General features: G+C 35.9%; 2 protein-coding genes across 2 annotated transcripts; both read left to right on the top strand.

The window, feature by feature from the left end:
- The first annotated feature begins 404 nt into the window (after positions 1 to 404).
- On the top strand, positions 405 to 2,871 carry gh1 (growth hormone 1). The gene is made up of 5 exons (XM_084115155.1): positions 405 to 462; positions 740 to 879; positions 1,030 to 1,146; positions 1,856 to 2,017; positions 2,172 to 2,871. The coding sequence occupies exons 1-5, from the start codon at positions 453 to 455 to the stop codon at positions 2,373 to 2,375; spliced, it is 633 nt and encodes a 210-aa protein (XP_083971281.1). The 5' UTR covers positions 405 to 452; the 3' UTR covers positions 2,376 to 2,871.
- A 466-nt stretch (positions 2,872 to 3,337) lies between these two features.
- Positions 3,338 to 9,183, top strand: rdm1 (RAD52 motif containing 1). The gene is given in 8 exon segments (XM_084123468.1): positions 3,338 to 3,593; positions 3,868 to 4,047; positions 4,142 to 4,264; positions 4,386 to 4,548; positions 8,379 to 8,477; positions 8,565 to 8,644; positions 8,955 to 9,012; positions 9,015 to 9,183. Coding segments are annotated over 8 exon segments (840 nt in total). The 5' UTR covers positions 3,338 to 3,488; the 3' UTR covers positions 9,047 to 9,183.
- The last annotated feature ends 5,339 nt before the right edge of the window (positions 9,184 to 14,522 follow it).

Genomic DNA, 14,522 nt, shown 5'->3' with positions numbered 1-14,522 from the left:
GACACCATTTACAGGTTACGTGGCGATGCTACACACATCTCCTTGTGTTTTGTTCGTAAAACATTTTCGGAATAAAAGGACGACTATATTTTCCATAATTTCACCAGATTTTTACATGGAAAGAAATATTGCTCATGTGTTTCTTTCATATTTAATTCAAATGATACAAAGGATTTTATTCATATTCAGTGAATAAAATGATGACCTCTATGTTTTTTCTTAGAGCCAACAACATCATACCAGAGTCATGGAAATATCCACATAAATGACTAGAACCACAAATGTATGTTGTCTAAATACATATTAAAGCAAGGAAACTATCATGTTTCTGATTAGGATGCATCAAAACATGCTCATGCCACATATAAATATCAGCACACCTGAGCCAGGAAAACAAACCTTCACAAGCCTTCAACTAAGACCGCAAGAGTTCGTCTATACCCTGAGTAAAAATGGCTAGAGGTATGGATGTGATGCTTTCTTTTGCATGTCATTTAATGTATTTTTTTAATGTATTTTTGACTTTTTAGTTTAGATGTTTATCTTCTTACCTGTAAAACCAATTTCATAGTTGTAAAAGTGTTTATTGGAGCATGGCAAATAAACCAAACAAATGTATTTGATCTTTTGATTAATTCAAAATCTTGATTTCATAAGTTACTTGGTTATTTTATCAGGAGCTTTAAAGCAACTATGTTGCAAATGGCAAACAATACCTCTTTCTTTTCTTCTCCTATAGCATTAGTGCTGTTGTCGGTGGTCCTGGTTAGTTTGTTGGTGAACCAGGGAAGAGCCTCAGAGAACCAGCGGCTCTTCAACAACGCAGTCATCCGTGTTCAACACCTGCACCAGCTGGCTGCAAAAATGATTAACGACTTTGTAAGATTTCCATTCAAATAAATTATGACAAAATTTCCATTTTTCGGTGAACTATCTATTTAATTAGTGTTCTTTGCATTTCTATCAGATCAACATGTATGCATTTGTAACATGTATTTTACTAAATACTATTTTACTTTTATTATCAAGGAGGACAACCTGTTGCCTGAGGATCGCAGACAGCTGAGTAAAATCTTTCCTCTGTCTTTCTGCAACTCTGACTCCATTGAGACGCCCACTGGAAAAGATGAAACGCAGAAGAGCTCAGTAAGTACACTGTAAAAAGTGATCAGTTGACTTAACTTAAAAAAAAAGTGAGGAAACCCATTGCCTTAAAATTAAGTAAATGAACTTCATGCGTAATTGAAAAAGTTAAGTCAACTTGACATTGCCACATAACTTAATTTTTTCAATTACAAATGAAGTTTGTTTAAGACAACAGGTTTTTCTCACTTTTTTAAGTAAAGTCAACTGATCACTTTGTGTAGACAATATCGTTAAAAATTAAATCTCAACCTGTCATGTTTTATTCAACAATATATAGAACTATTAAACAAATAATAGTATCAAACAATAATAAATATAATATTAGAGTACATGCATGATGCAAGTGAAATATTTTTGTTGTTTTCACGCAATTAGATGACAATTTTATTCTTAAATTGTTCAAAAATCAGAAAATGCTATAAGAGATGAAAAGTTCCATCATCACAAAAAAAAGTTAAAATGATCAATATATTATGACAACGGGTGTTTTTACATCAGCAAAATAAGTTAAGCAATTTTCAACTTTTTTATAAGTTATACAAGATTCAACTAATTTTTTTTAAGTCAGTTTAATAATTTAAGTTAAAATGACTTGAAAAATCCAAGTTGATTGTACTTAAAAATCTGAGGCAGTACCAAATATGGGCAGCATAAACATAAAATATAGATAGTGGTCTAAAGCCTCCAGTATTCTTTTTTCTTTCTTCAGATTTTGAAGCTCCTTCGCATCTCTTTCCGCCTCATTGAGTCCTGGGAGTTCCCCAGCCAGACCCTGAGCGGAGCCGTCTCAAACAGCCTGACCGTCGGGAACCCCAACCAGATCACTGAGAAGCTGGAAGACTTGAAAGTGGGCATCAGCGTGCTCATCAAGGTGAGAGAGACCAGAGACCCTTATTCTAGGCTACTTTAGGTTTTTTACTTTAACAATATGTCTAGTGGTCGTACCAGGAGGTGTGATGACATATTCACATCTTGTGGGCTTATTTGGATAGCTATTCCATAATTTGCCTTTTGTATCTGCACAGGGATGTCTGGATGGTCAACCAAACATGGATGATAACGACTCCCTACCGCTGCCTTTTGAGGATTTCTACTTGACCATGGGGGAGAGCAGCGTCAGAGAGAGCTTCCGTCTTCTGGCTTGCTTCAAGAAGGACATGCACAAGGTGGAAACTTACCTGAGGGTTGCAAATTGCAGGAGATCCCTGGATTCCAACTGCACCCTGTAGAGGGCGCCAATGTAGTGCTAGTCAAAGCCTGTGTGCTTTGCTGCAGATCTAAAACCAGTTTAAGTCCTCAAAACCTCCTAAAGTAGGCCTAATTATTATCTGGTCTTATATATGCAGGAAATGTCAACCAGGCATGGCTAGGTCTGTTCTCTAATTCCCTCCCATATCTAAACCCTACTATTGTATTTATTCTTCTCATTGGGGAGTGCTCATAAATCAAGGTTGAATCTTGCATCTGATTTAACATTTCACAGTGGTGCTAATCAATTTATTTTCAAATGTGCCCAAATCACTTTGACATTAGTATATTATGGCTCCAAAAAATGGCTAAAGATGCCTTTTGTCGACACTGTCATTTGGATGGTTGGGTTCACTCCCAAGTGTATGAATGTAAACTTTTGTCTGTCTGTCAGATTGATTATGCCCTTACTGTTAGATCATGCTGTTCTCTTGAAGCTGTGTGTCTTTATCCATTAAAGTGTTTAACTGCATCCAATCTGTCTATCACCTGTGTGGTTTCATTTTTCTGCCCGTCTCAAAATTACTCGTAGCCTACCTTAAATGCTCGGATATTCATCTAAGTCTGTGTTGTGCCCTGGTAAGGCGTCCACAATGAATGAGTTCAATATTGGACCGAAAAAAAAATAGCCACAACATTTCTACAGTAGCTATGATGTCAAACCAGGGGACCATTTCTTTGTTCTTAGATGCACTGCTGCAGGTCTCTATAACAAGATGATGAGACAAGACTAGCCTACATTTTTAAATGTTTCTAAATTGTGGTTATTATTATTTAAACGCTTCTAGAACGTTTGGAACGTTCGTAGCAGAGCCATATAGATGGCTCTGGTTCGTACGTACTATCACACTGGCTGCGCGGAAACTAAGTTCTCATTTGTTAAATCCTTCCGATCCAATCACGGCGCAATACGTAATATGACGTATTGCGCCGAGAGAAGAGCGCGAAATGCAATTCTGTTTACGGAAGTAGTAGAGGGTAGCCGTGGTGTCAACTCAATACTCAACTTTTTCTAGCGTTTTAAATAAATGTAAATGTTTTATGAGGCAACAACACCGTTTTCGAGTGGTAGCTTTATTTAAACCCATATCTCAATGGATATTGAGGTCGATATAATTGAGTTCAAAGTCCCTCTCGAAAACAACAAAACTATTTTTATTTGGGACATTCAGCCAAACTTTTCAGAGGCCTACATTTATGTAAGTTAAACCATATTACATTATTACATTTCTTCTTTATTGTCTTGATTTACTGTTCACCCGCTCTTTAAGTCAGGCTATTTTTAATTTTTGCCCATAGATGTACATAAGCATAATGTTTGCATAACAAGACCTGGATTGCTCAACTTTGGACTTTTAGTTTAAAAATCTTAGGGATTTTTAGTGCAAAATCACCAGTAATAGCGTGAATGTACCTAACTTTAATCTTAATGACTGTTTATTAAACTTCTCACTGTATCACCTGACTTCTTAGGAGTCCCTGTGGAGCGTGTATTCAGCATTTGGAGCTCTTTACCTTTTGAAGGTGTGCCCTAATGCCACGGTGGCAGAACCTGGGTTCTACACGATGGTGAAGTTCTATTCATCAGCACAGGCATCCAAAGCTCAGCGGGCCACTGATAAACAGTGTCTTTTCCAAAGCTCTCCTTTAAAGGTAGCCTAATCTATTACAACGACAGATAAAGCTGTAATGCGATTGTTTGATTTTATTTTGCTTATATTATTCTCTCCTTCAACCAACCCCTCAGGTCCGATTGAGCACAAAGCAGAACCTGTCCTTCTATAGCACTAAACCTCTCAGCCTTTCCAAATGTCACAACCTGGCTAACCACTATCTGGGCTTCAGCGGCTGGTCTACCCGCATTATCACTGTAAGCATCAATATGGATGATATACACTGAATATACTCTTCATTCCCCCCCCCCAAGGCTAAGTGTGCATCTGTTCATGGCGGCTTTGTAAACAAAAATTTTTTGTGTGTTTCATCAACAGTTGAAGGACATCTCAAAGTGTGTGGATGCCGGGTATCAAGAAGAAACAGATGACCAGGGTGTGCTTTTGAAATATGGCTGCATAGCAGAGTTGACCTTCCCACAGCATGGCGTGAGCTGCCAGGGGGTCGGTGTGGCAGAGGAGATCATTGACAACGATCGAGGTGATTTGATTCAAGCAACATGTTTTTTTTAGTTTTTTTTAGAAAACTCAGATTTTTAAGAAAACTTGAGTACACTTCAATTTACTTATATAAATATATCGTAAAATAATAATACATCATTATAATCAGTATTGGGGAAAGTTACTTTTGAAAGTAATGTGTTGTGTAACTTAGTTACTTTATATGGAAAGTAATGCATTATGTTACTTTGCCATTACTTTTTTCACCTGGGCTGGGCTTGCTTGTTTGTTTTTTAATAACAAACAAACAAAAGTTCTATTCTGGCAAATGTAAAGGCCCTTTCACACCAAAAGTGAAATTATTAAGCCTCATTTTGAAGGAAAAGCAAATTCACGCCTGTACAGTAGAGGGCGCAGATCAAATGTACCTTTCAGCTGTGCTGCCATTCTGGATCGCAGAAGAATAGGATGGAGAGGAAAGTTCAACACTCTTACTTCAGCAATAAAAACTAAAAAATGAAACTCAAATGTGATGTTTAACTAAAGTAATTTTTGCTTATTCGTATGGTTGATTTGGACCATCAAAGGTCTGCAGCAAAGACATTGGTTAATAAAGTGAGATTAAATCCATAAAGTATATTTGTGTTATTTAACATATTTGATTATTGCAAGCTTGTGTAATGTTCTGAGTTTGCATTTCACTGTTTGTAATTATTTTAAGGAACACTAAATCTATTTGTTGCAAGTGAGATGATTAAATGCATGCTCACATTTAGTCTAGAACTATAATAACCGTCATGTTTACACAGCGCACAATACACCTCTGAACTTACTGCCGATTTCTCTCAACATGGGGACAGAAGAAGACAGTCTATAAATGGGAAAACAGTAACTTGTGTAACTCAGATATTTTGTTGTACATTTAGTAACGTAAAAAGTTAATCTGATTACGTAACTCTCATCTCCCCCAACACTTTTTATAATAATAATAATAAATGTAATAATCATATTTAAATGAAAGTCATTATTTTAAATTAATTACATTTATAATTAAAATAATATTTAAATTATTTAACTTCTTTGTTTGTGAATTTATTTACTTTTTTGTTAATTTTTTTACCTTGTTCTTGTCAAGTAATAATAGCCCTACATGAAGATATGGCCAAATATACAGCGGGGGAAATAAGTATTGAACACGTCATCATATTTCTCAGTAAATATATTTCCAAAGGTGCTATTGACATGAAATTCAACATGAAACATTTGGAGGAGAAATGGCAGTGCACATTACCCTAAAAACACCATACAACTTGGTGTTGGCTCTTGGACAACTCTTCTGATTATTCTTTTCACTTCTCTATCAGAAATCTTGCGAGGAGCACTGGTCGAGGCAAATTTATGGTGATTTTATTGTCTTTCCACTTCCGTATTATGGCCCCAACAGCAGGGCCGTGCACAGACATTTTGAGGGGCAGTGGCTTAAACCAAAAAAGGGGGCACTGTAAGGAGTTTGAATGAGGCAGTATCATCTTAATACAGAAAATTAAAAACAACTATTTTATATGGGCAATAAGATTACAATTAGGATTTAGTGCAAAATCAAGTTATGTTGTTATAATTACTCTTCCAATTAAATAATTCAATGTCAATGCCAGTTTAACTGTCTGATGCTCAGTGGGTTCTCACTCTCTGAGCTGCCTCATCCTATGGAAGTAGTATAGACATTTAATTTAATATTATACACTTAAAGTATAAATTGAAATGATATACAGGTTACAACAGTTATAAAGTCACACCGGGGTAAAATGCGCATTTGACTTAATTCTCTTTTATACCACTCAATGGCACAAATTCTGCTCAGCACTTTTTTTCATAAACGCTTTTGATGATGGACTTGGAAATTTGGCTGATCATTTACTTGATCAAAGTTGATTCTGTGCTAATTTAATCTACTATTTTATGTATATTTTTTTTATGTTTTAGACTTATGTAGCAATTTAAATACAAAGATCTCAAGAATCTTGTTTCTGTATTTTTAAAATGAAAATTATGACAGATAGCCTATATTTATTGAACAAACATTTATTATTTAATTTATCAAAATAACTCCAAAATTGTTATAAACTTTACTAAAGTGATTGGTTTGAACAAGTATCAACTTAGACATTATTAAAAGCATATTAATTTAGCTTAAGTATTTTTATCAATACTGTGTGTCTTACCATGCTGGTTTTACCCCGTGTGTACCTCCTTGCCACCTCATACATTAATAAGATTTTTAAACAAACCACCTTTCTGATTTATTTTCACACAAAATCTGTTGCTCCATAAATTTTCAAACATTGTTCTGCAGTCATACACTGGGAGTAGTGAAAATTAGAATTCTTGTTCAATCAAATTATTTAACCTGATCTAATCTAATATAAATAACACTAATAAATAAATCACAAATAAATAAATAACATTTTCTGTTGTTTGCAGATTTTGTAGACAAAAAAACAATGCCTTCACAAAATTAGAAGAACAGAGTGAGAAAGAGCAAAGACAAAGCCTATTCAACATGGCAAAAATTGAATCAAAGTTCTAGAAAGCCAGAGGGTAAATCATTATGTATAGAATATTTAGCAGACAGTTTTTCACACTTTAACTCCTGTAAATATATTTCCCATTATAATCAGTTGCCTTAGTTGATATAGTATCTATCTATAACATACATCATATTTATAATATTTTAATGAGACCATATTAACATTATACATAATAAAAAGGTAATATACTATATATTATCTAAATGTGTTCTAATCTAAATTAATAGTACTTTAGTATAGTAGGTTACAAGGTGGCTAACGGCACAAAACACATTTGCTTTTCTTCCAAGAACATGGATGTTGCACGAGTTGTAACTTGTTAGCACTATTTGAAGACCAGGAGCAAAACATTTTGCGACAGAAATACAAAAACATATTACCAAAATACTAATTTTGTGGATCGATTACTGTCTGTAATGTGGATTGTAATTTGTAATCGACCTGTGAATGGGACGAAATTCTATTCTGAAACTGTCGTCGGAGAGCGGGCACATGCTTGTCTACGAGTGACGCTGCGGAGCGAGCAGGAAAACACGGAGCGGATTAGCGGAATCAGTGGATCTTTAGCGGAGCGATAACAGAACGTTTTTATGGGAATCTTCTGGAGGGTTAGGGAGGGGTCGAGAGGGGCACCTCAGCTGATGAGGGCAGAAGGGCAGTGGCTCTAGCCACCGGGCCACCCCCCTGTGCACGGCCCTGCCCAACAGTGCTCACTGGACCATTCAGAAGCTTAGAATGGCACCTAACCAATGCCATCATTATGTTTTGCAACAATTAGGTTGCGAAGGTCTTGAGACAGCTCTTCGCTTTTACCCATCATGAGATGTGTCTTGTGTGACACCTTGGCAATGAGACCTTTTTGTAGGCCATCATTTGGGACTGAACCTGTTATTAATTTCCACTGACAGGGGGCTGGATTGCTTTTTAATTACTGTAAGTTTTTTTGCGCCTCCCTTTCTTCATGTGTTCAATACTTTTTCCCTGTGTCATTTCACATTATTACACACAACTTAATTTCTGAACTTATTTTTGTTTGTTTCTTTGTATGTATGGCTTACTTGGGTTGTTACCAACATCTGGTGAAAATTTCATGTCAATAGCACCTTTGGAAATATATTTACTGAGAAAAATGATGACGTGTTCAATACTTATTTCCCCCGCTGTATGTAGTATAGTTTCAGGTGTGTGTGTGTGTGTGTGTGCGTGCCTGTGTGTGCAATATATCATTTTTGTTTTTCATGTGAAACATGTTATGAGTTCACATCTGCTAAAATTTTTTGAGACCCGGAAGAAAAGTTGAGAAAAAGAGGGACACTAATGAAACGAGCCAAAGACAAAGCTGTGGCGGTTGCCTTTGAAAAAGTGCTTCTCATGATCTTGGGTAAGTATCACACAACATATACAGCTATTATACAATGTACATTGCAGTCTGTGGTAACATCCATTTCATGTAATTAATGTGTCATAGGAAATGGAAAAGTGGCAATTGAAATCAAGTATGATCCAGATGAGATCCTTCCAGAGGAGAACTCAGATGGAGTCATAAAAGTAAGTGTTCCTTCAAGATCTTTGAACACTTCAGTCAATAACTTAGCGAATTTATTCCATTTACAGAAAGCTAAATTCTAAATTTCAGTCAACATTTGCCTTTTTATTAGAAAAGCTTGTATTAAAATATATTGTCCCGTGCATACCAGATTACTGTAGTTCAAGTCTACTGAAATCAGTTCATAAGTTTTGCTATGAGGAACATTTCCCATAAGGAACTAGCCAGTCACTTTCAGTTCTTTTTCCTGTTGGTCAGTGGTTTAGCAACAGCTGATCAGAGAGCTAACTATTAAATAACTTAATTTGCCAGGTAAATGACATCTCCTGGAATGAGTTTGAAGGTGCTGACAGTAACACCGAGGAGGATTTCCATGGGACCTCACTGGGGACCTCCCTCACTGAACCACCACTCAACTTTCTCAACCCACACAGTTGCCAATATTTTCCAGAGAACTGACCATCAAAAATGATATGTTTTCTCTTTAATGTATGGTATTGACCATAATGTCATACGTGTGCCGCGTTACAGTCATAATCTGTGGTAGACCTCTTGATTTCAGTGCAACTGACCCCAGATTCCTCTTCTCTATTTCCAAAGCAATTCTCTGTTTTTTTAAGTGGCTGATACAGTGGCCACACAGTTTGAGGTTTGAAGGTCAGGTCAGATGTCAAGCAAAGAAAGTTGTGTAATTTCATAAGGAATTGAGGGAAGCTGGAATGCATCACTTTATAACTTTATAAATCTGTTGTTAAACTGACTTTAAAAATTGTTATTTGTGCTACCTTGAAGAGGCTGTTGTATGTTGTCATTAAAAGGGTTTTTGTGTGTTGTGATGTGTTATGATTTTTCTGCTGTGTTAAAACTAAATTGTATCTTAATCATAAGTGCCTCTCTTTCCTTCATTGCATTTGATTATTGTTCAGGTGGCTGTCTTTTCTTTGTAGAATAGATGTTTAATCATGTGTTTTGGGTCTTAGAAATGGAATTATCCGGATTGAAGAATAATATCAGTAGACTGAATTTATAGAATCAAGGCTACTCTGTTTACCTATAATTTCTTGTGTCTATTTGTCAGAGTGATTAGAGCTGATGTGCTTGCTTCTTAACCTAATTGACACTAGGTGGCAGTGTCTGCTTCTATTCAACTGAATTGTACAAGGAGTTCTTTCAGCAAGCCATTGGCGACAGTGGAAGACCCTAAGAAAAAAGACCCTTAGATTGTAGCGTAAGAAGAGGGAGAACTAAACTCAGCTGGAAACACTCAGACTGGCACATATTTAATCTGTATAAAAACATATGTATGATAATATTGACTAATTAGTTTGATCAAAAATGTAATCAAAAAAAGGAATGCACACGCATTCTTCCTCGTTCTGCATTGTAGATGATTCAATCTGCATGCACTGAAAATATATACAAAAAAATCGCTTATTCCAGTCCAGTGACAATATCAAATAGGATTGTTTTTGAAGAGATAAAGATTTTTCTTTTGTTGTCATGATTTCTGTTCATACTTGTGTTTTGTGTATACCTATATGTTGAGGCTTAAACATGCATGTATGTATTTGTCTTCTTTTTCATGTCATTCCTGCATTATGTAATGAGAGATTATTACACTGTAAAAAAAAAGTACAACTTCATTATTTAAGTAGGGGGAGCGCGGGGCACAACCTAACGCGGGGTTAGTTGTAACACGCTTGTTTTAAATACTTGGATGACGAGACTTTGTTTATTTACTAGCTGCCATATCAACACTATATAGAAAAAAAAATTCCGCCAAAATGTTTTGTTTTTTTGGAAGATATCCATAGACATTTATTAAACCATAGCAAAAGTAAATTTCTTACTTAAGTTAATTTTTCATCTCTATTTTTTGTGTTTATTTAAAATAATACAAATCTGATATTATTTTAATCTCCAAGATGTTATTTAACAGTTGAGATAGTTCTTTAATGCTTCGCTAACTAGCAGAAGACACTAGCAGGGTTTAAATCCCAGTTGTGCAGGCGGGGGCATGTTGTAACGGGCGGGGGCACGTTACAATGTGCCCCTATTAGAAATATGCTATTATATTCTATACTTTTATTAATTTTATTGAGAAAACGTGAGAAAAAGGTGAATAAAGACTGAGAGTCAATGTTCAGAAATGACTATTTATTTGTTTTGAACTATGTTGTATAGCTGTGTTTTCATGTGTTCGTAGTCAAAACTCAAAAATGAGTTTGTATTTAATTATTAAAAATTGCCATTATTTTATATGAAAAAGTTTTTTAATTGTATTTTATTTAGAAAATATTTTAGTTTGTTTTGTATATTTTTTTTATTAGATCAGATAACATTTTAAGCTGCCATATGTTATGTTACAATGTCAGTCCCTCCAGGATTTCGCGATTTTTTTGTGTGATTTTTGCGATCAAAATGACTGATTTTGTGGTGGTAATTTCCAGAAATTTGTGAAAAAATTTGCGATTTTTATATTTTATAATTAGGACATCACATTTACCATAATAGTATTATGTCAGATGCACAATAGTCATACATGACACAAATCACAAACAAAAGAATTCTAATCAAATTCTCATCAAATGAAAAACTTTTGAAACAGCCTATATTAAATATTAGAGCAGGTGTAGTAAATATTAAGAGCAGGGGCACGTTCAAGTTCAAAACGGTGCGCAACGTTTTGCTACGGTTTCCGGGTTGAACGTCATGTTTCCTGGAAACGGCGTGCACCGGTGTGCAACGGGGTTTGAGATACGTTTTCTCTTGTTTGGTGGGTGTGTCAGAACTGCAGTCCAATCAGCAGCAACATGTATATAAAGCATGTGGTATTAAAGTGAACTCGCACAATGGGTTCAAGGAAAGTAATTTACAAATGTGTTCGATGCAGCTCGGTATACGCAACAACTGAGTATATTAGAAGACATGTTTGTCGTAAGTTTTATTGTAAAAATATAGGATATCAACATAATGATGTAATTGTTTATATTTTTAGCTTCATTGCAAGTGTATGACATTTGGTATAGAAATAAACAATGGTAATTAAGTGCTTTTCCTAAAAATGAGAAAGAAAATGCAGGGTATTAAAACAGTATGAGCTACAAATAAAGTCAGTATGTGAGGCTAAATAGATGTGTTTTAGTCTGAATTAGGTAAGATGTGTGCTTCCATTTCAGTTTCAGCAATCCCTTCACTCGATTGGGATGTTCTCTTTTGTTCTGGGCGGCAAGTGCAGTAACTGTAACATCGGGCATATTTTGTAGTATTAAACACATATTTATACCGACTTCATCAGGCTCCGAAAATTCTTCACAAAGAACACAAAGAATGGCCTTCTCAGCTGCCATAGTTGCAACTCTTGCGTCATCAGAACAGTGTGTTCAACGCATCACCGTTTCTGTTTAAAAAACGTTGTGCAACGTTTTGTCGGGGCTGAACGCAGCCCTGGTGTAGTAATCAGGCATGTAATTGGCGAAGGACAAAAAAGCAGGAAAATATACTGAAATTCAATCAGGCAATCATACATTTCACAATTTTATATTTATATATGAATGTCAAGAATTCAGAAGTGTGAATATTTATATAGCCTACACTACACAGAAATAACATACAATTAAATTATGCTTATTTTAAATGTATTGTGCAGGCTAGGTATACAAAAATACAGGCTTTTAATAATCTTTAAGTGCGCAAAACCATGAAAATATGAAACGCTTCAAAACAGAGCGTACAAAGCGCGTATGCGCATCGCGGGTGCAGAATGATGTGCTCAAAGCAACATGGAGTCACAGTGTGCAGCGCTGCACAAGTGCGCATTTAAAAGTTCACGGCACAAAGCGAAGAAATGTCGAGCGCACAAATCCTAGTGTCTATCTGTCCAACAGTTTATTGATCATTTGTTTCTTCACAGTTTTAAATTCCAGTTATTGTGCGTTTGATGTCGATTCATAGTCCTTGTGATGTGTGTGATCTAACAGGCACACGGTAGCGAGTCGTTTAAAAACAGCAACAAACTCCAACAAAATAAAGTCATTTTCATTTTATGCAAATCCACAGCCTTTTCTCTACAGATCAGGCATTATAATGTGAATATCATATTGGAGAGAGTTTTACCGTGCATGTATGCTGCTGTAACCGGAATAGGCGCGCGCGCTGTTTGAATACTGAATGGAGAATGATTGACAGCCGCAGAGGAGGGAAAACGAGTTTTCGTAAACTTTAATGATGTAAATAGACTTCTGTCCCTCACATTAAGCTATGAATTTAGGCTTCAGATGAATTTGTCACCCAAACTGACGTGAAAAAAGTGGGAGCTGCCGAAAAGCGCGCTGTTTCATCCCTGTACTTGGAAAGTAAGGAAAAATGCATCTCTTTGCCATCTGTAACCATGGTGACGTGCCGCCCGGTGTGGCCCTGTTGCGCCGGGACGGCGATTGTGGTTTAAATGCGTTTTACATTACAGGCTTCAGTAAATCGAGGAAAAGGAGTTTACCCTTTTCCCGCAACATCTGTATCCACGTAAAAATGCATTGAAACTTTAATTAAACTAGAGATATCAAATGGGTGATTATAATTTAATGTGTTGTGAGGTCTTTTTCATTTTTGTGATTATTTTGCGGTTAAATTAGGAATTATGCAGGATCGCAAAAAAATGCGACAATTTGTTGATTTTGCGTTGTATTCAGCGATCGCGGAATCGCGAAAAACTGGAGGGACTGCAATGTGCCCCACACATGTTACCATGTACCCCTCCTATGGGGCATGTTGTCACATTTCACTTCTATTCTTTCGGGGTATATCAAGAAAAAAGTATATACTGTATTAATAAAACAAAAACACATAATTGTACTAGACATGTGGGAAATTAATGTGGGAAAAAAGAAATACTCTGAACCATAAGTAGATTTACACAAACTCAAAAAGCGTTACTTTGTGCCCCCCTCTCCCCTAGGCTACACAAGATTTAAATAGGAAAGATTTTTAAAAAAGAGATGAAATTACTTATACAGCCAATTTGATTAAAAAAACTTAAGTAGCCTACAATTGCTGCCTTCAACGCCCCGTGAATCGAAAGTTGCGTTCGATGTGCGCTAACAAAGTAAATAGTGTCAATTTTGATTTCATGACGACTTTAAATTTTTAAGTTGACTTAGGGGATTTTTTTATTTTTTTTACAAAATGAACATTTGAAAAGAAATGCCTGAAAATTACTTCATATTCTTATTTCTATTTACTTTCTAACACTTTGAGAATGTTTGTTATTAAGGAAAGATGTTATCAAATCGAAAGCATTACAAATTAGAAGATAAAATTTAGCTTTCGCGTTTGATTAAAGCAGTGAATTTCCACATTTTGGCAAATTAAGAAACTTGATATCAGAAGTTCTAGTTCTACTGGATCTGTTGAGGTGTGTGCAGGGAATGACATTAATAACCACTTGTTTGGACTAATAAGTCATAAACTCGTGTTGATGAGTAGGCCTGGTTGTGAGAGGTTATTCGGTAATCAGAGATCGGGTTGGTTCTGCCAAGCCCTGAGGCGCTTGGCAGAACCATCAGCACATGCAGTTCTTTGATTCCTCTTCCCCGCCTCAAACAACCCCAGTTAGGGAAGGAAGAAAGTGATTTTTCGTGATCACAGCTTGGTTCACATTATTCTCTTTCAGTTCCCTGTCTTCATTTTCACTTTCCAATAATGCCAGCGGGGGGTCTCTCCATTTACCCACGAGATTGAAATATACCAGTCATTCATTGTATTTCACTAGAAACAAACCAGAGTAACGACAAATCTTTTCTTCTTCTTCTTGCAAGTAAAACCACAACCACAAATAGCCCAAAGAATAAGTCACACACATGCCATCTTGGGCAAATCCCAGTC

The sequence above is a fragment of the Abramis brama genome (genome assembly GCF_963993115.1).
Source record: "Abramis brama genome assembly, chromosome: 1".
Taxonomy (NCBI): domain Eukaryota; kingdom Metazoa; phylum Chordata; class Actinopteri; order Cypriniformes; family Leuciscidae; genus Abramis; species Abramis brama.
The sequence above is the reverse complement of the archived record's forward strand: the minus strand, read 5'-3'. Positions and strand labels throughout refer to the sequence as shown.

Excerpts from the sequence above, each read along its gene's own strand:
- gh1 (XM_084115155.1), top strand. Across the intron at positions 1,147-1,855 it reads ATGAAACGCAGAAGAGCTCA|ATTTTGAAGCTCCTTCGCAT; the intron begins GTAAGTACACTG and ends TTCTTTCTTCAG. Across the intron at positions 2,018-2,171 it reads GCATCAGCGTGCTCATCAAG|GGATGTCTGGATGGTCAACC; the intron begins GTGAGAGAGACC and ends GTATCTGCACAG.